The following is a 26,503-nucleotide window of genomic DNA, read 5'->3' as shown; positions in this document are numbered from 1 at the left end:
CGGACTGTTTGTGTACACGGGTTTGTTTTGTTAAGAGATGAGCCTGGTAAAATGTTCTGTGCTTCTCAGGAAGGGAACAAGGAAAATGTTCGTATTTATAGCAACATTATTGTTTAGAACAAAGTAAGTTATTTCATCCTTTTAATCTCCGTTTCTATGGATATCCTGCGCGGAGCTCTGATCTGATTTTCCACCCTTCACTCGAGCCGTCCCCTCCGAGCAGCGGTCACCGGCACCAGCCCTGCCCGCCGGCATCTACACCAACCCCCTGCAAAGCGGCTCCGCGCCCCCGCACCCACCGACCCGCGCCGCCCCCGGTGCACTTTTTCGCCGCCGTTTCCCCCCAAACTCTCCCCGCGTACCCCATCGCAGGCGGCAGCCTCCCGGCAGGGCCAGCCGCCTCCCCGCCTCTTCGGGAACCATTTGCCGCCGCGATGCTCTGCCATTAACCCCGCGCACCGCACCCGCGGAGGGGGGGGGGGGGGGGGGGGGCCGCGCACCGCGCCGGGGGCTCCGTGCTGCGGGCAGTGGCCACCCACTCCCCCCCACCCCCCCGCCGCGCCCGCCCCCCGCACTGCCCGGCGCCGCCAGGCTCGGCTGGCCCCCGCACCGCCCGCCCGCCGCCCCCGCACCGCCCGCCCGTGGCGGCGGCCCCCCCCCCGGGGACGGCACCGGAGGGGGGGGGGGGGGGGGGGGCGTCCGCCCGGTGAGCGCGCGGGCGCGGCGCCCCCTCCCCCGCCCCCCCCCCCCCCCCCCCGCGAGCGCACGGGCTGAGTCCGTGTTCCGGGCGGGCGCGGGCTCCAGGCCGGGATTTGGGCGCTCCCTGCCCGCCTCCCTCCCCCTTGCCCCCCCGCCCCTCCTCCCCCCTCCCGGCTGGCTCCCTCCCTCCCTCCCTCCCTCCCCCTCCCTCCCGGCTCCTGAACTCCAGCCCCTCTCTCTCTATCAGCCGCTCACTCTGTCTCAATATGTCTCAAGATGGCGGCCAATGTGGGATCGATGTTTCAATATTGGAAGCGCTTTGATTTACAGCAGCTGCAGGTCAGGCTCCCCCGCTCGCCGCACCGGCCGGGCCGCGCCGCCGGACCCCCCCCCCTCCTTCCCTTCTCCGCCTTCCCTCGGGCCCGGCCTCCCCCTCCTCCTCCCGCTGCCGGCCCGCGCCGCCTAAAGGGAACCCCCCGCTCCGCCCGGCCGCGGCGCTCCGCTCCCTCCGCCCCCCCCCCCCGCCATTGATCACCGGCCCCATCGGAAATTGATCCTCTTTGTTCAATTCATCGATCAGCCCAAGATGGCGCCGGAGCCGGCGCTGCCGGGGCCGCCGCCGCTTCGCCCGCTCCGTCCCGGGCTGCTCTCTTCCCCGCTTCCCGTTCCCCCCCGGCGGCCGGGGCCGTGCGGGGCGGCCGGGGCGGCGGGTGGCGGCGGGGCTGCCGGCGGCCGCTCCTCTCCCCCGCCTGCCCGCCTCCCTCCCCCCCGCCTACCCCTTCCCGCCGCCGCTTCCCCGCCGCTTTTTCTCCCCGGGAGCCGGGGAAAGTTTACCGAGTGCTGGGACTTTGTGTGGGGGCGCAGGGAGCCGGCCGGGCTCGGCGTGCAGGCGCGGAGCGGCGGGGGCTGGGGGCGCTGTGGTGCCGGCCAGGCGGGCGCTCCCCCGCCGCTGCCCGGCCGCCGCCGCCTCGCCTCGCCGCGGGGTGCCGGCCCTCCGCCGCCGGCGGGCAGGGGGCTGCGGCCCGCCGCGCTCCCGCCGCCCTACGAGCCCGCGGTCCGCTGGCACCGCGCCCCGGGGCGGGGTGGGGGGGGAGAGCGAGCCGCCGGCGGCGGGGGGCGAGGGATGGAGCCGCGGCGGGGTCCCGCGGGGCGGCCCGGGGCGGGAAGGGGCCGAGCGCCCGGCCTTGCCCGGCCCGGGGAGGGGAGCGTGTGCGGGGGGTGTGCGGGCGGGGGCAGCGCCAGCGCCGTCCGGGGTGGCTCCCGCCAGCCGCGGGGGGCCGGTGAGGGGCCGGCAGGGCGCGGGGGCGTGCTGCCCGGCGGGGCATCTCCCCGCGGCGGCGGCGGGAGGGCACGCTTACATAATTCACGGGCTCTCCAGCCTCTCCTGCTGTCCAGGACCTGACAGATGAGTGGAATATTGATGCTTTACTGTGCTGGCTCATAACAGCCTCGAAGTCCTGTTTCCTCCGAGGGAAAGTCCTCGCGAACGAGCTTCCCTTCACCCTTTGGGTGCGTGCCCTGAGGAAATGGCAGATCCACTCTTTAATTGCCGGGGGACAGATAAGGCCAGGGCGGGTTGGGGAATGGGGGGGGGGGGGGGGGGGGAGGTTGTCAAACGATGAATTGGTGCTGCTCCCGCCGCTGAATGGGATTGCAACATGCCTGTTTCTCCCAGTTGATTGGCGCAGGAAGGCGCTGCCCTGCCTCTTTAAACCCTCCGGTGCCTCCCGTTTAAATAAATTGGCTCGAAAGCCGGCGGCTGCCCACCCTGGCCCCCTCCGAGGCGGGCTCGGCGGTGCCCGGCCGGAGCCCTGCGGCAGGCGGAGGCGCGGTGCGTGGATGCTGGGCAGAGCCGCAGCCCCGCTGGAGGTGAGGGGATGCCGGGGGGCGGAGGGGAGGGCGGGGAGCGGGACTCGGGACCCGGGGAGCGGGACCCAGGGCCTGCCGCCCTCCCCTCCCCTCGGCGGGGCTGGCAGGGGGTGAGCGAGCGGGAGCGGTGCTAAAACACCCCAACCCGGCAACCCCCGAACCGGGAAGTGCTGCGTAGGATCTGTAGTATGAGGCCGGTCCCTTCTGACTTTCAGGTGCATTAGGAGGTGGGGTAAAGTAGCATTTTGGTTTAGGCTTTTATTCCCCCCCCCCCCCCCCCCGTCGTGTTTTATTGTTTCTTTTAAAGGCTTTGGATTAAGGTAGATCTGGCTGAACTTTGGTAACTTGAAAGGGTTCTTAATAGTGACCCAGAATACCTACAGGAATACAGAAAATGAGTTCCAGATGTAGAGTTGTATAAAATAAAACGGATTAAATTAAGATGTAGTTAAACAAGGTCTGACATCTTTAATTGTGGACTTTTGCTTTTGCCTCTGTGTATATGTGGTTGTACTTGCTTAGTATAGAAAAAGAAATGCTCCTAACGTCACTGCTGTGGTGTTACATTTGACGGTGAAGGAGTCTAAATATTTCCTATAAAAATAAAGCCTTCAGAAAGGCTTATTGATTAAAACATATTACACTAAAGTATCTATCATGTAAATTAAATTCTAAAATGTAATGAACGCAGCCAAATGGCATTTTGATAGATTGTTCTATTCTGTTTTTAGTAAAAAATAGCTCACTTTTATCATAATTTAATTTCTGTGCATACTGTAAAACCTGTTGTGGAGTATCACTGTAGAAAGCTTAATCTCGTTTTTGCAGACTAAATGTGACAGTCTGACTTGAACAGCTTGTAGGTTCTCCTTTGAAGCATTCTGGTAATGCTAGCTTAAAGTTGTTTGAACAATATTAATTACCTGCTTTTGAGGACTTGTGATTATTTATCCGTGTTGGGGGTTGAGGCTGTTCACCTTTTGGCAGGTTCACTGGGCAATCTGTATGCAGTTTATTAACTTTGCACGCAGTCTGTCTATGGAGAGTCCCGGAGTGACCAGAGAGGTAGAGAGTACCTTCATCCATATGCAGAATAGTTAATTTGTTTCAAATTACCTTTTTTTTTTTTTTTATCCACCCATCTGCATGAAGAGGTAGTGTAATATTTACTCCCACTTGCAGATGAAGCAATATGCTATAAAAACTATCGTTACTGAGTATGAAGTTCAGCCTTACCGAACTGTCCATGCCTCCCTCCCTCCCCCGTCATTCATTTGTACTAACGTATTTCGAGCGTGGAATTATAGAAAATAAAAATGCTTTTGTCTGCACTTCCATTAGCCTGTTCCAGGGCAAAAAAAAATGAAGGATTTATGTTTAACGCAGTTCCAGCTGTGCCCTGTAAACTCCAGCTCTTGCAGCTCTGGGTCTGGATGGCTTGGAAGCTATCGTTCTTCTGCACAAGAAAGTCGTGAGGGGCTGAGTATCACGGGCAGTGGAGCGATATGCACCGTGTCTGCTTGCAACTTCCTCTGCTACCTTCTGTCAGAAGACGACGTTTAACTGTTGATGAGCTTCGACCTGCCTTGTAATATTGAGCAGCAAGTTTCTCAAGATTGTATCAATATTAATTAAAAACAGAGGCAGGAACACTTTAGGGTCTGACTCCTTTTTTAATTATTTATTTCCTTTCACTAAATAACCTCTTATTTATAGGAAGAGAGATTTCAAGAGTTGGAGGCAGGATTAAATAATTCAGAACTTGGATTAAAGAACAAAAAGGTCTGTTCACAAATGGAATACGAGATGCAAAAATGGCAGTTTCCTACAGGTATCAAACGTGGCTCTTCACTTGAGACTGTACCTGGGAGGTGTGCAGCTGAACACGTAACCCTCTTCTCCGGTAAAGGTTAGTTCTCCTTCCTAAAGGAGCGTTAGCGTTAGCATGGTGTGCCTGCATCACTTTGCCACGTGGTTGAAGACGGACCCATGTTTCATAACTGATGGCAAGGGGATCCCAGTGCGTGGAGAAAACGGGTCCTTGCATACATCCCTCCTGATGAATATTATGGCAATAAATGCAAATTAAATCACCGGAGAAACGCTGTTGCCCTCGACTTGAAACTGCATCTCCTGTTTGGAGGCAGTTGTGTGATATAAATCAGGCGGACGCACCGCAGCGTGAAGGTTACCTCCTGTTGCGCGGTCCTATTTCGGGTTTGTAGTTTTCAGTGTCACCATCACTTTCACCATAAAAACAAGCCTTTGCTGGAGAACAGGAAAACGAGCGTCTCGCTCCTGTGGGTACGGCACCTGTAAGATTTTGTTTAATGTTTTGGGGTAGGTGTGTGTACACATCTCTGACAGAGGCGGCAGTTGGTCCTGCTGTATCTTTTTGACCAGCAGTGTTGCATGAGTAAGTCTCCCTTGGCTCTGAGATCTAAGCTGAATCTGCAGGATGAATGGAAGAAGTTAATACCGTTTGAAAACTTAACAAACTGTCTGTTGAAGTATTTTGGCAATAAACATGAGTCTCAAAATAGCTTTTTAGGACAGGCACACATCCTGCTAAAAGGTACAGTTTCTTATTGCCGTTGAGCAGAATGGCCTAACGTGTTACTGTGAGCTTAGGGAATGACAATCTAAAGTCAAGCCTTGCTCGTGCGTTCGTGTTTTAAAATCCCATCCTGGTATTGCATCACACGTGATTAAAGTAAGGATGGAGTAGTAGTTTTGTGCATGCTGTGACTAATTGTTTAAGGTAAACCATTGATCTTATAACGTTATAAAATTTGTTACAAAATCTGGAAAGACTAAGTAGTAATGAGTAGCTTTTGAATACTGAAGTGCTTCTATTATTGAATTAGAAACAGGTGGAGTTGTTGGCATCGTTTAGTTGGATCCGTTTGTACCAGACCACTGTTTTGCTTTAAGTGAAGGAGTTAACGTTCTTCATCAGAAGTGGAATTAGCGATCACAGCCGAGTGTTTGATTTTGTCTATCTGTGCAGATCACTGTAGAACTTGCAGTTTCTGTCCTAGAAGTAGACAGTGCTTTGCTATTGATGATGGTAGTTAAATGTGCATCAGGAAAAGAACCTCTAGGTACTGTAAATATGTTTCTGCACATATCCCACCCCCCCATTAGAGATATGTGGTGAAAGCAGCTTGGTCGTTCTGCAGGAAGATACAGAACTTGGCTTTCATTTGATTCCTTGAGTCCTGTTCCTTGGGAAGAAATTTCTGAAACCTTTTCTAGCTCTCTTTCCTGTTCCTCAAATGAAGTAAGGCTCATCTGAAACATGGCAGAATTTGTGCGTCTCTTAATCACTGCTCTTGCGCCAAGTTTGTGGTTAATTGGATAATGTATTGAGAAATGCAGTAGTGAGGATTTGGAGTATGGTAATGCTTGGGGTTTCTTTGAAAAAAGATGGCACTATTTGGCTGAGTGTAACAATACCAAGTAAGTAATGGGTAAAACATTTGCCATAGATGAAATTATATGCAGTCTAAAATTCCAATGAACAATTATTCTTTATTTGCAAGCTGATTTGTGATGCAAAAAGTGGATGTAGAAGAATGCGTAATCCAAAGTTTCAGTTTGATCACACTGAGGCTGAAAATAAAGGCAGTTTGTTTATTGGACAGAGAGCAGACACATATATGGATGCTTAGTATTTTTTGAGACACCAGGTAGGCAGTGCTCATTGACTTGTCATCCTTTTTATGTAAGCAGGGCAGTAAGTTCCCATCTTGTATATTCAGGTTTCTCTTGTGCGTGTTCTTCACATTTTATTCCTTGCTGATCTTTGTGTTTGGTGGTTTCCCATGTACTTCATGGGCAAGGTATTGAAAATACAGTATTTTCTGGATTGAGAATACCGTGACCATGTTCTAGCATTGCATGCAGGAGTAGGGAGGAAGATGTGAAGCTGAGAGGGAGAAAGCTGGAATCGGATAGTTAGCAGAAGACGAGGAGTCTGGGGCAAAGAGATTTGTGCAAGAGTGCTCATACCTGGGGTTGTAGGTGTGGTGTTGAATTTACCAGGAAAGATGAGAGAAACTTTGACCTCAGGATCAGAATAGTTAATGCCCGTAAATTAGTTAGATACGATAAATCTTAGTAATTTTGTGACATACATGTTCTCAGCTTGTTTTTGATGTCTCCAGTTTGACAAGGCAAGTAAGTTTGTAATTTCTGCTTTTATTGTTAGTTATAATGAAGTAAATAAAGTATATTACATTGCTTTGGTTGTGAAGAACATGGAAATTGAGATGGACAGCTGAATGTTAACAGTGTTAAGTTTTTATTAAACACAGTTTGCAGATGTTGGTGTAGGTTATTGGGTGTAACAGTGGTCTTCCCTGTTGTCAAACAGTACCTGCATTTCTGGGAGAGTGGTAGGCTCTAAAGAATTCGTACCAGATCCACCACAGTTCCCCGATGGTGCTCCTGTTTTGACTGTAGCACGATCAGCAGTTCTTAGTACGCCGTTACTTGGTCACTTCTGTGACTTAGCAGAGCTAAGTATTGAGCATGAATAAACGTATTTCTCGATGTGAAGGTGCCAAAGCCCGGAGATGGCCTGGCGGCCCTGCGGATGTCTTGCAGCAGACGCAGGTTTGAAGTTGGAGCCTTTCAGACTAATGTTGTCTAATAGCTTTCGCCTCGCTGGCAGTTCGCTTGCTTCCTTGCCTTGCAATAACTTAATGCCTTGGTTGACAGTTGGGGTAATAAGGAAGTTTCTGTGAGGGCTGGAGTTGTGCTGCCACACAGGGCGGAGGGAGGGGAGCTGGGGTGGTGCTTGTCTGCCTCCTGGTTGGGCTCATGGGCTCGCAGGGGAGAGCCCTGGGAAAACAGAGGTAAAGATGGCGTTGAAAAGCTCAAAAGCAGATGCACAAGGATACTTAAGCTGCGGTATTTAGATGCTTTAAATTCCCCCATATCTTTGTGTTTCGGGCTGGGAGCTTTTTAGGGCGGGTAAGGATGTAGGCCATGGCTGTCTCTGAGGCTTTTTCAGAGGAGCTCGTACATCAGAGCTCAGCAGATCCTGTTGTTCCTATTTTTTTGCGTGGAAACGTATCTTAGTGAATAAGCAAGCTTGGACATAACAGTATCTGGTAGTGCCAGTACAAGGTTTCTGTGAATGATAGGAAAATTCAGGGTAAAGTATTGGTAAACAGCTGGACTAATTTCACAGTGGAGATAGACCCTTCATTTGGCTGAATCCAGTGGTGTTGTGGTTGGCTCACGGTCAGGGAGGCCAGGCGGGCAAGGCACACGAGCATGCAGGTGAGACTGAACTGTGGTCTAATTCCTGCTGAGGCGTTATAGTATCCCTTGAGCTGTGGAGGAGGGATGGTCCTGTGCTGCTGCGTTACGATGTCGCTGTGGGATTGCTTTTATGGGTTTGGGGGGGGGGGGTGTACAGGGCACCTGAATCACTTCGGGTGCTTACATTGCAGAGGTCTTTCCTTGCTAAGAGATGTTGGCTGCTGTCTGTGGCTCACAGGCGGCAAGCTGAGGGCAGTAATGTTGCAGGGAAGAAAAAACAAAAACGAGTGTGGGAAATGGTGCTGTTTAAAGGACTGGGTGGGAGAGAGGGAATTGGTGAAGAAAGGAAGGAGTTAAGGATTGAGTTTAAGCCTAGGACTTGGAAATGAAACTCTTACTGCAGTGCAGTTGGGAGAAGAGGAGAGCTTATTTTAGAATTTACGTAAATATTAGGCAGTGCAGCTGGGCAGCATGGAGGGTCTCCCAGCAAATGTCTTGCAGTCAAATCCAGTTCACCTGCACTCGCCGACTGTGTAAAAGGATAGCCTGGGGTTTCCCACCAGGCTGTTCTTGTGGAAACATCCTGGGAAGGTTCGTACATGAGATGTCAGGGAGATGGTGCGACTTCAGAGTGTACTGACAGATTTTTAATGTTGGTCTGTGACAAATAGGGTTTATGTTGCTGTTAGCTTTTTAACCACTTGGATGGTATTTTCAGGTATTATGAATAGTAGAAGCATTCTCATTGTTCTTACCTGAAGGGGGGGGTTGGGGGCAGGCCTGGCTTGTTCCTGTAGAAACTAAACTGCAAAGCTAGAAGGTAGTGCTGCAGGTGGTGACACGCAGTGGAAGTTTGATGGGTTAAGTCTTGCTCCTTCTGCACTTTCTGGTACCTCTGATAGGTGCTTTGAGGTTGCCTGGTGTGGCTGATCCCTTATTTTAAGGAAAACAAAAGATTTCTCTAACCGGAATGGTAAGCTTCAGCTGGTATGCATCAACCTGTCAAAAAATCTATACGCAGTGAATACTCTTTGGGCGCTAATGCTTAGGGGGACTGGTACTAATGCACAAAGCCTTTAATTGGTTTGGATTCAGTTTGAGCGATGGTCACTAGGTAGTAGTGACTTTGAAATAAGTTGGGAGTTTCAGTCTTGCTGGTGGCAGCTGATGCGTGCCTGTTCTTGGCTCTGCGATGGGTCTGCTCGGGCCTCTGAGCATGTCACCCTGCTTCTGCTGGTTCGCTTCTCCATCTGGGAAACACTGATAATGCTTCCGACCCCTCTTGGAGAGCACTTTGAGAGACAAGATTGTGAGTTAGCACTTAGCATTGCTTTTTGCTACTACTTAATTCTGTGCTGTGGATAAATAAGGCTGAGTTGTTCTTACGTTTTCTGCACCTTTGTTGGCTTTGTTTTTAAATGATTAAACAGAGGACGTACTACTGTTGATTTGTAGGCTTGTTGCTGGAAACGATGTCTATAGAAATAAATGTGAAAAAAGAACTAAGTAGCTGGGTGTCCTAAGAGAATATTCTTGATGATTGGTACCAGACCACTGGGAGAAAATGTTTCCTGTACATGGTTATAAAGGAGTTATATAATGGTTATCATCCGGAGTTATTCATACATACACATACTCTTACTTTAAAACACACCTGCATGTTCTTTGGTATACTGTTTGAAGGCAAGATATGCAATTTATCAAGTTTCCCTTCAGATTTCTCTGTACATTAAAGTCTGCTTAAAATTTACATTATAGGCACCCAGAGATGCAAATGTTGAGTTTAATATTCAACAGTTTGTGTTTGCATCATTTGAAACTACAGTCCTCAGCTAGCTGCAGCCGTAGGTTTGAAACAGCCCCCTGTGTCAGGAAAACAGACTGGCCTCTGCCAAGTCAGGTGAAGGAGGATCTTCAGTCGCCAGCCAGGCTTTTATCCAAGCCACGCTCCGGTGGTTGTAAGGGCTGTAAATGGCAGCCTGCGAGCCCCCTGGGTGGCGAAAGGGAGGGATGTGTTCAGAGCAGTTTTTGTGTGTTAGATTCATATGTGAAGGCTGGAATTCTTTACTCACAAGACACGTATGATGGGGTAGCCTGAAAGTTTCTTGCAGCAACTTTCATCTGTTAGCCAAATTGTTCAGGTTTTGTAGTCTTAAGTATCGATAGCCTGCTAAGACTTGGCAGCGGGGTTAGAGGTTACGATTTAGATGTCTTCTTGTCCCCTCGGAAATGTTGATCACCTGCTCATTTCGCATGCGTTCGCTTCCTGCGTGGCTGCGAGGCTGGAGAGGTGCTGTGCTCCACTGCCGAGCTCCTGCGCGCCGCCGCTGCGAGCAGGTCTCGTGGGCTCAGCTCGGTGAACTTTGCAAAGGTGAATGAGCTTTATCCCTCTTTAGCACAACTCAAAGGCCCTGACCCAGTGAGCGTTATCGCAGGTGCTTAATTTTTAACACATGCGTAGTCGTACTCTTCTGGCTGAGCTCGGGTGGGAAGGAGCTGCCGTTTCTAGCCCGGCCCATGGTTACGTTGTGAGCAGAGATGAATCTCTCCCCACTAGTCCAGTGGCTTCTCAGTCTCCTTCTTTATCTCATGTTTCTAATCAACGTAATTCTTTCTCTCGTTGTTTCGTTGGTATGAATACAAATATTGTCAGAATAGCTCAATAAAATATATAGTTGTGTTTTGTCTGTAATTATTTTTAATTTTATTTTTATTGGGTATTTACACATTTTATTGCATGTATATGCCAAAGTAAATTTGTATCGTGTTACTGCTTAAAGATGTTTGCTTCATTTTCAGGCATAAATAAAACGTACCTTTGTCTATGATCTGAAGTATGATAATGGTAATTTTGTCAGCAAACTACATGTCTTTTTTTCTCTTGCAACTTCTCTGTGTGTGTGTCTAATACTGGTAGTACCTAACTTTGGTTTGGTATGTCTGGTATGTGCATAGTTGCTTTTCTAATATTAATTGTGGAGATGGGATAATATTAAACATTTAAAAACAAGGAGCCAGTAGTCTTGCAATTGATTTTCTGTGGAGAGATGTTTGTGCAGAGTTGCTTACACAACTGTAACCTTAGTTCTTTTATGTGAGAGCAAGAAGTGTTTAATATATTTAAAAAAGAAAAAAGTTGTGAGTACACCAGTTACTCCTCCCTTCCCTTCTTCCAGCTCTGCCCTATCTCTTTCAGGAGCTGTAGTTTTCTTTTGCTTGGAGTCTTGCTGTCGAAATTCTTCGGATGTTGGAAAAGGGCAGCTTGCTAATATTGTGTCTTCAGCTCATCTCTCCGCTGCTGTTCACAACACCCTGCTTGTTTTCTCAAGCAAACATACTTTATACTCATAATTACTGCTTGAACTAGAATATATTTTTTTTTCATTCCTTTCAAAAGTGAGTCAATACTTGCTGCTTTGTAGCAGTAAACTCAGGGGGCTGTTGTGCACTTGCTTCACAGGATGCAAGAAGCATTAGGTGCGTGGTGAAGCAGACAGTAAGGAGGGAAGAATTGGTCTCTGAGAACTTATTTTGTGTACTTTCCTAGTGAAGAGAGCTTTTCTAGTGTGAGTCTTGATCCTGTGACTGTGGGTCCTTAACCCCTGCAAGACTGGGGATTATTTTCTGGTTTAGATCAGGATTTCAATCAAATTAAATTGTCTTACAAAGTCATTCTCTCAGCTTTATGTATGAAGTATTGTTTGCTGTTTCCATGCTCATGAGGAAGAGCTAGTTTCAGGATTTTTATGAGTGTGCAGGCAGAGCTTTGGTCAGTCCTATGATTGGGAAGTTGGATTGGAAAGCTGCTTTCTTCAGTGCAACTTCTGATACTCGTTTCTGTCTCCCTGGGTCCTCTACTGTGCTCCATGCCGTCGAATTGTGAAACTAAACTGTGTGGTTTTTTCTTGAGGGTGGTATGTTAAATACAGCACGAAGGATTAAAACAGCGTGCACACTGTGTGTTGTGATCAGCTTTTTTTAGATAACAAATTAAAATCTGTTAGCATCTGATAGCTTGGCACGTTGAAGAACTAACTCCTCTCGATATATGCCAGGACAAGTTAAAACTTGATTAATGTCACTATCTGGGATTTTCTGTCCTGTAAATAGGACTTGAAGTCTAAAATTGGAACTGTGAAAACCTACTTTAACTAGGATTAGAAGAAGAACTTAGTAGTTCAGATCATTTTCAGGATCTTAGAAAGTGGTCACTATGCCCCAGAGCTGTTGTACGTGCCGTCTTTTTGAAAATTAACTTTACTGCAAGGGCTAAAAAGTTAGTTTGGGACTGCAGCATGCTCCTACTTGGTCATTCAGCACAGTGTTGTAAAAGGTGCTTTCTGTGCTTGGCTGCTGCCTGCTGTGCCAAAGGTTATGTCTCCAGTCTCTTGGGCTTGCAACTCCCGATACCCTTTCGGATCCTTGCTGGTGAAAGGTGGTGGCAGGCAGGCATTCAGTATTAGAGGCTGTGTTTTGGAGCATGTAAGGAAATGTAGCAGCTCCTGATATCAGGAAATGTTGGATATATGTATTATTTTTAATTTTCTAAGTGAACTTTGGTTTTGTACAGGTTGATTAAATTGAAGCTGGTAAACTAGCAGGCATGCCTGGTTTGAAAAAACAAACCTACTTCTATTGTTTTGGGGCATTCATTGCTCTTTATCTTGTTCGCTTCTAGATATGTCATGGCAAAATGCAGTCATATTTCATAGTGTTTTTACGCCCTATTTATTCGCTATAATCATTTTACCAACAAATTGTGAAGTTAATTTCAGAGGTAAGGAATTTTCATTCTATAGCTAGTTTTTTTTAAAAAAAGTTGACGGTTGGCAGCAGCCTCTTTGTACAGTTTCTTGATTGTCAGCTCTTCATTATAAATTTACTTTCTAAATGCTGACTTAAGGCCTGACACTTTGTTTGTTTAGCTGTCAGTTACACTAGTTTGGAGACCTAATAAAAGCCCCTCAGATCTTCCCATTGAATTAGGCCATCCTTTACCACCCCGGTGACTGAAGTAAAACTGTAGTAGTATCGTTTGGTATCTATCCCATTTTTGCTGGAGCCCTGCTTAGGGTGTCTTCTGATACTTTATCCTCACTGTGACAGTAGTTAGTTCTCTGGTAAAAGGTCACTGTAATGTTTTAATTGGATTTTTCAGCTGCAAGGAATATAGAAATATAAGTTTATTAATAGAGTAGCTTTGATCTTGAAGGATGCCAAAACATTTGGTGCATCACACATACAGGAATGGTGTAGTTTTACTGCTCATTCAGGGGTAATCAATTTTGTCATGGAATGTGGAAGCTGGATGTGCTACGTAGCAGGTCAGGACGGGTGAGGAGCACATCCTCTTGAGAGGGGGGGAAAATCTGGAAAGCAGAACGTTGTTCCCCAACTGGAATTTCCCCAGGATACAGAACCGAACTGTGCTGCTGTTGAAGGTGCCAAAGGATCTTTCACAAGTTGTTTTGGTTTTGTTTTTCATCTGAAATCTTTGAAAAAGGTCATCGGCAATAGACAATTAAAGAAACACTTAACTGACCTTGTTGGTGTGTATTTGTGGAATTACTGTGCTTTGCAGTTACTGCTGCTTGACACAGATGGTTATTGCTGGTTTCCATCTGTTTGTTAAGGAAAAGTAAAGACTGAAAATGGCAGCTTTAAGTGGGTTTTTAACCAGAACTTTTAGGTTTTATTTCTGCTTTGACCATGTCAGGTTAATCTGTTGGGTACAGTGCATTGTGGTTTCAAGGAAAAGAGATCAAAGTGGGAACATGTCTGCACAATATGGGTCACGATAGCAGTTTCCTGTATTTCAGGCACCCTTTTCTTTGAACAGTCCTCAGGTATGTAGTACGTTATCACTGTGGCAGGTGGCCAGGCCAAGGGAAAGACTCGGACCAAGACTGACATTATGGAAACCACTTAAGCTCCAGGGCCAAAAGAGATCCTCCAGCTCATAGAGCTGCTTATTTCCAGTTTAAGCTTAGTGCTCTCGGTATGAACGACTTCACGGTGCCCCAGTGGTGTTTTCCCTGCTTTTGCTAAAATCTGCTCCCTTACCCTCTCGCGATGGTTAAAAGCTTTAAAATCTTCCAAGGCTTGCAGGTGTGGGAGCTTCCTGCTGGCGCAGCTTCGAGCTGGCATCAGTTTTAGCACTCATGGCAATCCTCCGTTTGTCAATTTCTTAAGAACGGTGGGAGAAGGAGCCCCAAAGATGCAAGAGAGTGATCTGGGTTTTCACCCAATGAAGAGCAAAGCAAAATGAAAAACTTCTTCTTTGAAGTCCAGTCATCCTGCTTGTGGCAGTCCTAGAGTTTTTCTTGACCAGACTACTCTTTTTGAACCAGTGGATGATTTGTTCTTGCAGGGCTGCTTTCAGTCAGCAGAAATTTCAGGTGGGATTGAAAAATGAGCCTGTCTGGTGGGAAAGCTGTTTGCGGGGGTCCTGAGCAGGGTACAGAACAGTCGTTTTATTTCTCTGACTCCTTTGCCAGTTGCTCAACCAGATGTCTTCAGTAGTTTGTGCTATAAGATGTTAAGTAATTAGATCATTCAGATTCTAGTTAAACATAATTAGAGCCCTGTGTAAACTGAGTGAAGCTGACAGGTTTTATAGGTTGGTCATAGCAAAAATATCAGATGATACAGCTCAGCATTAATACAAAAAGATTTAAGCCTCCCTGCCCTCAAATAAAGAGGTGTTTAGTCTCCAAATTTAATCCTTGATTAGAACTACAATTTATGGAACTTACTACAAATGTTTTCAGGATCTTGGAAGCCTCCCTCAAAACTGCTCCCGTGCAGTGTTTGCTGGCTAAAGTTTCTTCTATGCTTCTGAATTTGAAATAGAGAACCTACATAGCGGTTGCTCTGTAAACAGAAAGATAACAGAATTTCACAATTTTTCTTGTAATTTAAGTTAGTGGGTTTGTTGCAGTGGTGCTCCATGACTTGAAGGGTTTGAACAAGTAGTGAACAAGTAGTGCTTTGCCTTCCAGTTTCCTTTCCCAGCTTGTAGCTGACTTGCCTTTTTGGATCATCCAGCTACCCCACTGCAAGCTTACTTACCATCACATTTCTTTGGTTGTTGTTAAATAGCAGAACTGGAGAGAATCTCCGTGTAATGTGACTGTGTGCGTAGGTATTGTGAAGTGACAACAGTAAATGCAAGATTGAGAGCGCAGGGCTGAAACATTAGCTACGTGTTCCAGCATTTGATTATTGTTATTTTATTACAGCACGCCGAAGCTAGTCCTGATGATTTCTCTCCCTCATTTTACAGATATGACACGTTATTTTGTTGTTTGTTTGCTGGCAGGCGAAACATATTTTCTGAAGGAAAGTGTTAACAGATACGCTGATAAAATGTCTGTCTTCTAAAAACTGTCTGAAGACAAATTGAGTATTTGTCTACATGTGGTGTTCACACTGTTGTTGTGCTAGCTACCAAACAAATTACAAGATGATTCTTGTCTTTTATAGGATGTAAACTTTCTTTTTAAATGTTGTAGGAGTCCTAAGTTGTGAACTAGACCCAGGATGATCCTTGTTCTGCTGAAGGCTCTGAAAGCTGATTGCGGTGTTGCTTTGCAGTAGTTCTTTGACAAAGAAAAATTAGGTACAGAACATTCACAGGAAAGTAAAATTATGTTGGAAAATTGAGATTCAAGTAGTTAAGGGGGTTTTTGCAGTTGAACTTAGTTAAAAAAGAAAAATCAGAAGGAAGAAAGTGATTTCTTGGTAATCCTAAATGATTAAGTTGTCTTGCTCGGTACTGAAAACAGCTCCTTTGCATGCCCTACAGAGTTATTTCATGCAGTAACTTCCCACGTCCCCTCCAGCCTCTCCCCACCGTGCTTAGTTATGTCACTTGTGTGATGCTTCGAGCCTTGCTGTCCTGGCTGGAATCTCGGGACTGCTTCCAAGCTTGTATTTCTCACTTGGCAGCACATGATGCGGCTGGTGGGCAATCTGCCGTATCCCTTTTTTGTCAAGCATCAGAGTTGGTGTCTGACACTGAATCCGGGAATAGGAACAGGGAGAGTGAAATGTACAGTGGAACTGAAGATATCTGCTGGGTGTCTTTGTGCATTTTTCTGTAGTTATTGCTTATGATTGATACCCAGTTCTTGTGGTGATAGAATGACAGAGATTTTGCTATTTTCTTTCATAGTCTACTTAATAAGCATGACCTGGTAAGTGGAAAATTTTCGGCTACTTTTTTCTACCAAGTGCTCTCTTCTTGCAAGTGAAAAACTCAGTTTCAGGAAAATCCCCTAAAGTTCTATAGAAACAAAACAATTTTATAAAGGGGGGGGTGTGTGTATGTTTGTGTAAACACACAAGCTCACACAAGCACAGTCTCCTTTCTGGATCAGCTCCCACCATGCAAAATACAAACCTGAAAGTGCTATAATTGATTATGTGCAATAGGAGACAAACAAGCAAGATTTTGAGAGAGGGCAGGGTGTGGTCCAGATCTGGCAAAACATTTAAGAGCTGAACATTATTTTTTCAAAGGTAGGGAAACTTTAAAACTTTGGTCCAAGAGTTAAGACTGGTTGGGAGAAGGAAAAGAGTTCAGTAAACTGAGGCGTCTTCTTTGTAGGGGGAGGTGTTGGGGGAGGAATTGGGAAGAAAGAACACGCAAGTTTAGGTTAGTACATGTTCATGTTCTTCTGGTTTTTTGACTTCATTTGTTTCCCTGGCAGATGTCCCATGGCTTTGAGGCCTTTGTCTGTGTGAGAGAGAACATGAAGGAGGGCTTGGCAGGACGCTTTTGGGTTGTGTGGAATAGCTGGTAGTCATATTTATAGTTAGTGTTGTCTCTTGGCTTATGCAATTTTGATAACCGGCAACTGTTCTGTAAAGTTACGTGTTACATTGGCAAGCCAGCTCTCTCTGAATTTCCTCCACCAATTCTGTGTTGTGGATAGGTTTCACGTACAAGTTTTTGTGAGGTCTGAATAGGACTTGTCACATCCACAGTACTTTACTTTCATAGAATACTTTTACTTTTCATAGACACCCCTCCATATTACTCTCCTTTTTTAAAACATCTTTGTACAATTGAAGGTATTAACTGCAGCTCTGCTTAATTAAATTGAAAATAAACTCTATTTTAAAACAGATCTAGCAATCCTTAAGTGATAATATTTTTCTGAGCTTTCTAGCGTTCATATATATGTATACATATGTGTATATATATATATCCACATGTGTATATGTATATGCTGCATCCTCCTTTGAAGGCTCTTCACATTATAAGGATTGTTATACCTCAGTGTTGATACTGTACTGTTGCTGAAATTGATGGTGGAGTTGACCCACTGCAATCTGCAGGAGAAGATGAAGAGTGTTTGGCTGCTGTGAGGGTTTGAACCTTCTGGTAGCCCTTCACTTCTTCTGTGTCTGTGACTCTGAATCGATTTATAACTCTGCAGCTTCATGCCTTTAAAACACCTGCTATAATTGCTTAGTAATATACTCCATGTCAGCCTTTATTGCTTACTGTGATTATGCTTCTGGTAACCATCCTTTTTGGCAGACTCATAAAATAAGTTTCTCATAATAGGATTCCTAACAGAGTTAAACAATATGCATAGTTTAAAGTGCAAATACGTTTTATTGGGGAAAGGAGATTATGCTGCTGTTCTTTGATACCTTTAATTTGAGACTTCAGAAGGTGCTCTGCATTAAGTACATGCATAATTTTTTTTTTTTTAAAAAAAAGATGTTCTACCCCATTCATTGATGGGAGGTATGTAGGGGCCTTTTCTTTGTATGGCAGGTTTATAGTTGAGAAGAATGTGCAGGCAAGTTCTTGAACTTCTAGACACTGTTTTTTGTCGATTAGCATAGTTTCTAAACTGTACAGAAGGTTGAAAAAATGCTGCTTAATGTTGCAGATTTAACACCAAAGTGCTGTGTGAACACTGAAGAAAAAACCAAAACTGCATCAGAGGTTTGCACCTTCCAACTTAGGGCTGATCTTGTGCTTCCTAGGAAAGTGGAGGGGTCCTCTGAGGCTGCGTTACATTTGATAATTCTGCATGCAGGAAACTTATCAGTGTGTTACTTATTCTCACGGCAGTGAAGGTACAGAGGATAGAAGATAACTGAGATGGTTGAACTTTGTTTTGCGCTCTGTTGATCTTGACGTCTCACCTGGCATCCTTCAGGTGGACATCAGAGAGTTGGGAAATTCTGGTTTAACACTGCAAGTCAACTTAGTATATTAATTCTTGTAAACTGTTTCTAGAGATTGCAGGATTGAGGAGGTGTTATTTATCATCGCTTTTAGCTAAAGAGTTCCACCCATGCAAAATTCTTAGCGCTAAGAGAATTAGACTTTTTGGTAGGCGGGTTGTTCTCAAAAATCTCGAGCAGAGGAAAAGGTGGTGAATAGTTATTTTTGGGCCCTTTTAAAATATGAAAATAAAATTACTGGGGTTAGTCAGTGTTCTTTAAATCAGCACCTTTATCCTCAAGGATATTTTGGTATTTTTGCTTTTGAAATTTAGGCTAGACTTCAAAGGATAGATGGAATTTCCCGGGAGAAGGAGAGTGCTGTAGAATGGTAGAGACTGAAGTTGGAGAAGACAAAGTAAAGGAGTGCGGGTCGCTTGGTACTGCTGGCCTGTTACATGTCTCAAATGAAGGAAGCTGAGCCTTATCACACAGCGAAGTGGGAGATCCTCTGAGGATGTACGTGTGCCCCAGAGAATGCTGCTGAGGACTCAGTCTGTGGTGCAGTTGCCCATGTCACCTGTCTGCTACAGGGTTTTCATGTGCTTGAGTACGGCTGTGAGCTTCTGTGTCAGCTGATGTGAGGCACCAGGCTTGGTGACACCGTGTGCAGGTGCTTCGTGCTCTTGTACAAAACCTGTTTGAGTGGTTTTAGCCGTTTCCTCGTGGGACAGGGATAGTGAGAAATTTAATTTCTTTTTTAGGCATAGAGCGTATCATACAAGTATAAAATCAAATACTGTGGGATGGCAAATACTGCTTTTTAAGCTAGTTGGCTGCTTGTAGCTGTGATAATCTGTGTTGATCAACCCTTTTGGTGTTTGCTACAAAATTTATTCTAAAAGGCATGGTAGCTCATTCTCGTTGGTGGCAGTCCAAATCGTCTCTGCTGCCAAACTTGGCACTGGTGCCAGTGGTTTGCTTTAGCTGATCTAAGAATATAATACAGATGGTTTGATACTCAGTACAGATATATACAGATGGCTTGAAACTTTTGAATTTCTTTATTTCATTCCATTGTTTCTTCTCGGTATATCAAGTATCTCTGGATATATAATTGCTATTCTTAAAACAATCTGGACTTTATTTGGTTCAACTTCTGCCTGTCGTTGCTTTAAGAATTTGTGAGCAAAAGGATGCTGTTTTGTGCAAGTTCAAATGTTCTGCGTGTCGGTGCAGGCATGCTTATTTATAATGCACAAGCATATTTCTGTCAAGCTGTTTGACCACCACACCTGTATATATTCTTCAGTTACATAGGATGTAGAAAGCAGATCCCATGAAGTGAGCTTGTAGATCTAAAAATATGAAGATTGTGGGCACTGACACTGGCTTTGCTTCGGATTGTTGCCGACACTGGTAGTGACATCTTTGCAGTTGAAGCAGTGGTGTTTTAGCCCAGTGTAATAGTTCAAGCAGAGATCAGTGAGCTCTGGCTAAAGGCTCGATAGTTTGTTTTCAATACTCATTACAGCCTGTTGATCTCTTGCCAGCAGAAATTTCTAGGTTGGGAATTTGTTTCTGTTGTATGCAGGCGTATGACATCAGTTGCCTGCTAGCAGGACAGGGCGTAAATAGAATCATGACAGCATAACTTCAGCGCTCTCCGCGTTTCTCCATGCATACAATATATTGATGTTACAGGAGCTGATGTTGACATAGCTCATTGCCTGGGCAAATGGTAAAAGTAGCCTCTGCTTTGATTTGATTCTGATCTGATAGTGTATGGGAGATCCTTGTACTGCAGTTTGGGGCTATTGACAGCTCTGTTCTGTGCATGGAAGTTTGTAGGTGGTTATCTAGACTTACTTTTGAGCAGTGATTTACTTAGCTTCCTTCATAAGGTTGTTAAAGTGCTTAACAATGCAATTAATGTAATTTAAGGACAGTTAAAAGCACTAGTGGTTCTTTCAACTTCATTTTAAATGCTGAGACAGATTAAGCAGTTTGAACAATGACAAGATGATGTTCTATAGCCATTGAGCGTATAAATAAGATATTACTTACGACTTGGTATTTTGAATCCAAAACTTATGGACCACTGAAATGAGTGATTGTGGATATATTGCCTTGTTCTGGGATCATCAGACAGCTGACAAGTTAAGCGTGATCAGTTCAAGTCAGTATTTAGATGTCAAACCTGTAATGAATATTGCACTGCTATAGAAAGTACTGCTGGTGACTTCAATACATTGTATGTCTCAAGTTCATTTCAGTTCCACTGCAGATACTGACATAGTGATAATTCCAGAGATGGGACATAAAATAGATTTATGCACCTCTGAATGCTTTCTCTTCCATTCGCACGGAGGCATTAGCATTTTATCCAAATAGTCACTTAGTTTTTGTGCATTTAAATGGTTTACGTTTTGCAGCCTTTTTTCCCCAGAAGTTTCATTAATGCTGCAGTTAGTATTCTTAATACAATTCATATTTTAATACAGAGAAGTTCAGATTTTACTAACAGGAAGGAAAGTTTCATAAGAGTACCCTTATGATGAAGCTGTCAGCCAGATCCGTCACCACCAGCTCTAGAATGAGGGAGCCGAAGTCTTTTCCATTGGGCACGACAGGCCTGATCCATTTGATGGTTGCTTTGAAGTAGTATAGTTCCACCTTTGCTGATGAGGAGAGGGATGTCGGCTGCCCCTGTTTGTAAACATCAAGAGTAAAATGGTACATAACTGTTCCTTGTTGGTGAAATAAAAACGTTGAGGGTAGGTGAGGTGTTGTGGAGAGCAATGTTTTACAGTAAATCCAGTGAGATGCTCGTGCCTCGAACGAACTCACTGCAGGTATGTGTAGATTAAAGGGAAACGTGAATCTAAAATTGAGCGTGACTTTGTAAAAGCCTTGGTTGAAAGACCATTTGTAGTTTGAAAACAGTCACCTAAATCATACGTGGATGATGCAGTGCCGTTAGCTGACTTTAGAGTCCAGTCTGACTCAGAATTAATTGTTGATCCTGGTGGAGTCAGCTGAGGTGGTTGGACACTAAGAGTAGGCATGTCTTTTACAGATTGGTTGCGAGCAATGTGCTTGGTAAAACCAGCCTTACCTTATGGGCATTTCAAATGTTTAAGTTTGGAAAAGAGCTTGTCTGGGGGGGGGGGGGGGGGAGAAAAGGTGCTCGTGTGATGTATTTATTTGAACAGTCCTTTTCTACCAGCCTCAAGAACTTTAGGTCTCTTTCAGACTTACTTAAGAAAAAATAGTTCTTAAAATTTATCTTCATCCGTCCTTAGTCAGGATAGAGCTTAATTGGGGTGTTTCCCAGAGAGCTGGTTTAGGAGTGACTGACTGGTAATGATGAGTGACAGAATTAGCATAAATTCAGATTAATGGAGATATGGTTGGCTAGTGCCAACTGGCTACGTGAGTATAAGAGCCGGCTCTCAGTAGCAATGACAGAGGCTGATTTTCATCCCTCTCCCCTGCTGCCTTCCCACCCAGACAGCTGAAGATCCGACTGGATGTTAAATACTTGAAATCAACCTACTTAGCAGCCTGGATCAGGCTCTAGGGATGAGACTTTTAAAAGGGAGGGCTTGTTTGGGGTGGTTTTGTACCTGGGTATCTCACCAGGGACTGCTACAGAGAAGCTGGCTGCTGGTGTGCTGCTGCTCGGTGCATCAGGGGTGTCTGTCAGCTGGGGAACGCCAGTGGAGGCTCTGGAGGTGGTTGTCCGTGGCGGGTGGCTGGGACGTCCCTCCTTGGCACCTCGAGCTCTCCCGTGTCGTGCGATTCCCCAGCGAGCGCCATTGTTCGTGGTGCCTGGCCAGCTTGTCATGTAGTGTTGAAAACCCTGGTACATTTCTCCAAACGTTTTGAACCTGTCTCGATCTGCCCGGTAACCTTGGTGTCTCCGCAAGGTCCGCACGCAGAGCAGGACCTTTCAGCTGACAGCCTTTTGACCGTGTTTGACCGACTCTTCGTGGCGTGTTAGCAGCTGGGTCAGATCATCTGCACGCAACGCGTTAGCAGCGTGGAAAACCCAGGGTGTGGTGAAGGAGTGAGAAGGTGTACCTATGGCCACCCTATGCCATACGTCCAAGTGACGGCGTCTGGATCGGGCCAGGCAGGTCTCAGGGTTGTGTCCCACACTGAGCAGGGCAGTGGATCTCTGCCTGCCTATTCTGGCTTGGGAGTGCTCCCTGGTTTTAGCCCTGGCCTGGGAGAAGTATTGGCATGGCCAGGGAGCTGGTATGGTGCTGGCACGAGGTGCCGGGAAGGGGGTCCCCTGGTGCTGCGGCTGCTTCTTGGCTCTGGTGCAGCTGCAGAGCAAGAGGTGAGCTGCCACTGGCTCCGGGGCTGGGAGCTGGGGGTGGCAGGGGGAGGTGAGGGATCACAGGTACTTTCCTCCTTGATGTCCTCTTCAGAATGCAGTCTACCTTCTTTGTGACCCGTATTTTTTTTAGAATAAAATAAGAGATCAAATGAACCTCTGTGTCTGTGTGAGATACTACCAGCAGAGTGGAGATTTGTCTGTTTAGGAATTACTGTTCCATATTTTGCTGTCTCATTACTTTCAGTATCCACTGGGTTGGACTCCTACCTGATGATACTTTCTGTATACTGAAATCACGAGGGTGAAAGAGGGTCAGCCTTCGGTTCCTGTCAGTTGTGAGTTGTCTGATCTGGGCAGCATTGGTAGCGTGCTCAAAATGCACGCCTGCTAAGTGCACACCCTGACAGACAGCGCTGCCTTTTTTCCCCGCACGTGCTTAATCAACTTGATAAATAGAGTGGCTGTTCAAATGGGGCTACTGAAAAGCACCTGCAAAATCAGTAGTCGCTGCTGAAACCCTAGTCCCTGTATGCTGATTAGGCTCTTGTTTTTAAAAAAACTTGTGATGAATATGTTTAAATTCTGAAATGAAGATATCTTCCCCAATTATTTTCTTCTAAAATACAATTTAAAAATTGTTCACTCTGATGCTGAAGAATATTTAATGCTTCTCCCCTTTTATTGATGTAGATGCAATCCTGAAACATTATCAGTGTTTTCTAATATTATTTCTAACTTTTCCTTAGTCAACATATTTTCTTTTCTTTTTTTGGGGGGGGGCTTACTGATGAGTTCTATGACTGCTTGTGAGTATAAAAGACCTGGTACTATTCCCATTAATTTTTTTTTTTAAATTTTAGTTGCTTAGAAATAGTATCCTGCTTGTTTAGCACAACTGTATTGGGCTTTGAAGGTAGATTTATCAAGAAATTTCATGGGTATCATTTTGTTTGAGTTGTCTGATGCTCCCCACCACCACACACATACACATTACAGGTTGGCTCATGCAGTTTTTGTGCTGTATGGTACTGCTTTGGTTGTTTGGGCGAGATAAAAACTTGTTGAACTACCAAAGTGGACAGAGTTTAAAATTACAGACACATTACTTTCCTTTGCAGCCATAATATGTTTGTTTTGGCAGGCTGTCTCTTTGCTGTAACATGGAACAGTTCCTTTTTTTTTGCGATTATTCACTGTTTTCGGTCATACAGCACCAAGTATTATTCATGGGCCTGGAAAAAGTTACTCTTTCACAACACAAAAGCATAGGAAGTACTCTGAGCTACCTCGTTTCCGTAACCGACAGGTATTCATGCCGTGTGGGTACACGCTGCAGTAACGGGGTGTTTTAAGTTAACAAATGGCACAGGGCGTTGGTGGCTTTTGAGCCAGAGGAGCCCTCTCTGGGTCTCACGGTGGTTTGAATATCTCGGTGGTTGTGCTGTTGCATGGTACCTGTGAGAATGGTGCTTTGTGGATCCACCACGAGGAAACACCGCGTTCACCTGGGCTAGTGTGAGCTTCTCCCACATGGTGGAGCTTTTACCCTCAACTTGACCACAAAAAGACATTTATAACGTGCAGAGAGCCAGCTTAGGAAAGGAGGGCTCTGCTTGCCTCGTCTTTGATCCATAAATTTTTTGTATCTTGCATAATGATGTGTTTGAACTGCACAGACATGGACACGATCGCTGTACTAATGCCTGCAAATCGATTAGCGTTAAGTAGAAGAGAGGCTTCCTGGATACCTGCACAGTCGTGTGGCAGTTTCTAAACGGCATGTAGCTGCAAGTGCCATGCGGTGCTGCAGCTGCTAAAACCCCATCATCTATTTTTAAACTAAAAAAGGCTAATGAGGTTTGTACCACACTCAACAGGTAGCTGGCCTCTTCTCCCATCCAGTTGTTCCATTTCCAGCCACCTGATTTTGAAGCGTCTTGCTGTTGTGTTTCTCACAACACAGGAATAATGTTAAGTATTAAGGTAAATGATTCTTACAGCAAACCACTTTTGAAAAAAGTATTGAATGATCTGGGAGTTTGTGTGGTTTGAACCATGCCTAGGAACTGGAAAAAAAAAAAAGCATGCTAGTGAGAGCAACTGCCTGTTTGCAGAAAACAGCTATTTCTTTCTCATTGCTTGTTTATAGTATTCTGATGCTGTACAGCCTTTTAAAAGTGTTCTTTGCTTATCGAGTCAAACTGTAATTAATTTTACTGTAGTGCATATCTGTTTTCTAATAATACTTAGAACAAGAGGTGCCTTTTTTTTTTTTCCTCAGGGAAAAGGAAAAGAATAACTTTTTCCTTTTTTTTTTGTTTTTTCTTTGTTTTTTTTTTGTTTTTTTTTTTCTCCTCCTTGAGTAAGGAAAATACCATTTCCTCCAGTGGACATGAGTAATGGTGATGCAGGTCAGTTTGGACTTTTACATTAGCCAGTGGTTTACATGAAAGTAATCTGTTTGTCTGAAAATTTGTAATTTTCATTGGAACTGTGCATTAATTTTAAGCTCACCCAGTTCAGAGCACAGTAGCATATTTTTCACCTGTTATTCCTGTGGCTGGAAATCACAGTTGTTTTTCCTGCTGGCCCCTCTTATCTGCTAGAAAATTGGTTTTGCTGCTGAGGTCCTTTAGTGCCCATGTGTCTGCTGCATCCCATGTTCTGCCACCTGGCCTGTTCTCCCTGCCGGACTTTATATTTTGGTCTCCTCCTTGCTGTTTCTGAAGCAAATCCCTGAAACTCCCCCCCCCCCCCCCCCCCCAGTCTTCCTTTGCCTTGCCTTTTTTTTTCTTTATAAAAATAAATTGTAGAACTGATCTAACTCTTGCATATCTGCCCAACTGTTCGTGAATTCTTCCATACCAGTGGATAACATTGCTAACCCTTCATGCCTGTTCTTACTCCTCATCTGACTGCAGTTTTTATTACAGAGCCGTTTTGTAAAAGATTTAGGTGGTTGTATCAAGTGATGAGTGAGTTAAGTTCTGTGTTTTGTAATGCAGGGATAAACGTTTTCAAATGATAACATCTTCTAGGGAATAAAATTATGCTTCCCATCAATGGATGGTTCTTCTTTGACAGCGGGAGGCTTGGTTTTGTTAGTTGATATTTTCTAGGTAAGAGAAAGTAATGGCATCTTCCCATAAACTCAGTAATTTTTAATGTTGGTGATTCAATCTTTAATCTAAAAACAGTGAAGTGACAGCCTTCATGCTCTTAATTTTTAGGGCTTTTAGTCATCCTTAGAATTAATTCAGGTTTCAGTAGAAGCATTTGTTATTAAAGAAAACAGACTCAGATATTTAATTACTTGATTTTATTTTTTTAACAGAATTTAAAAACATCTGTGGATCCTAATGAAGTCAGTGAGACTCTCAGTCCCTAAAAACTGCCTAAATTTTTACAGTAATGTGGGAGGAGGGGAAGGATTAGGGTGGAGGGCAGGCTACTGTGAAGATGCCTGGCATGTATTTGCAGAAGACTTACTGTATTTTTAGCTAGTGGATATGTTCAGAGTGTCATTCATTTTAGAGAGTAAGACCATCTATTTGTTCTAGACTGCTTGGATTTCTAGTTTTTCTGTAAAATACAGGCAAGTTTTCTTGTGGGGATGATTTAGAGTTGGATGATTCTCAGCTGTGAAGGAAATACTTCTGTTAATTATCTTTGCTTCAGTGTTTTCTGCAGATTTCAAGAGGTTGTGCTTAACATTTCAAAATTCGTTAGAGGACTCCTTTTAAACTGCTAAATTATACCTACCAGAAGGCTGCAAAGCGAGGTGTGCATGCCTGCCTGAGCTGTAGCTGCTCTTGGCGGCGCTGGAAATGAATTATATATGTAAGCAAATTATTTTGAAAGCAGTAGGTTTCAAATTGGGACTGTGCTTCTATATGTGCTCATACATCTTTTGCTGTAGCTGGTTAACGAGTGAATTTGAACAGGAACACCTTTTGCAAATTTGGTTTCAAATTTTCAGACAAACATAATACACAAACTCTCCTTCTTTCTGTCTTCTACAAAGAGGAAGGAAAAAAAACCCACCCCAAATCTATTCCAGTACTTTCTCAGAAGTTTGCTTGTATAAAATTCTTTTTTTTTCTGTGAAGCTGTACTTTAAAA

At 44.9% G+C, this 26,503-nt stretch overlaps 1 protein-coding gene and 1 long non-coding RNA gene across 8 annotated transcripts in view; both read left to right on the top strand.

Annotated features, from left to right (window-relative positions):
• The first annotated feature begins 923 nt into the window (after positions 1-923).
• The window catches only part of CUX1 (cut like homeobox 1), a 283,475-nt gene continuing 257,895 nt past the window's right edge, over positions 924-26,503 (top strand). For all 7 annotated transcript variants that reach the window (XM_086475312.1, XM_086475311.1, XM_086475313.1 and 4 more), the window contains exon 1: positions 924-1,038. In XM_086475312.1, coding sequence (XP_086331438.1) covers positions 976-1,038 — 63 coding nt within the window. In that variant the 5' untranslated portion in view covers positions 924-975. The remainder of the gene's footprint in view (positions 1,039-26,503) is intronic.
• Positions 2,168-4,223, top strand: LOC147414136 (uncharacterized). The gene is made up of 2 exons (XR_015183952.1): positions 2,168-2,208; positions 3,955-4,223. It is a non-coding gene; the product is annotated as an uncharacterized LOC147414136 (long non-coding RNA).

This window comes from Leptosomus discolor, chromosome 18 (genome assembly GCF_034619465.1).
Source record: "Leptosomus discolor isolate bLepDis1 chromosome 18, bLepDis1.hap2, whole genome shotgun sequence".
Lineage (NCBI taxonomy): Eukaryota > Metazoa > Chordata > Aves > Leptosomiformes > Leptosomidae > Leptosomus > Leptosomus discolor.
Note: the sequence above shows the minus strand (reverse complement) of the source record. Positions and strands in the feature narration are given on the sequence as shown.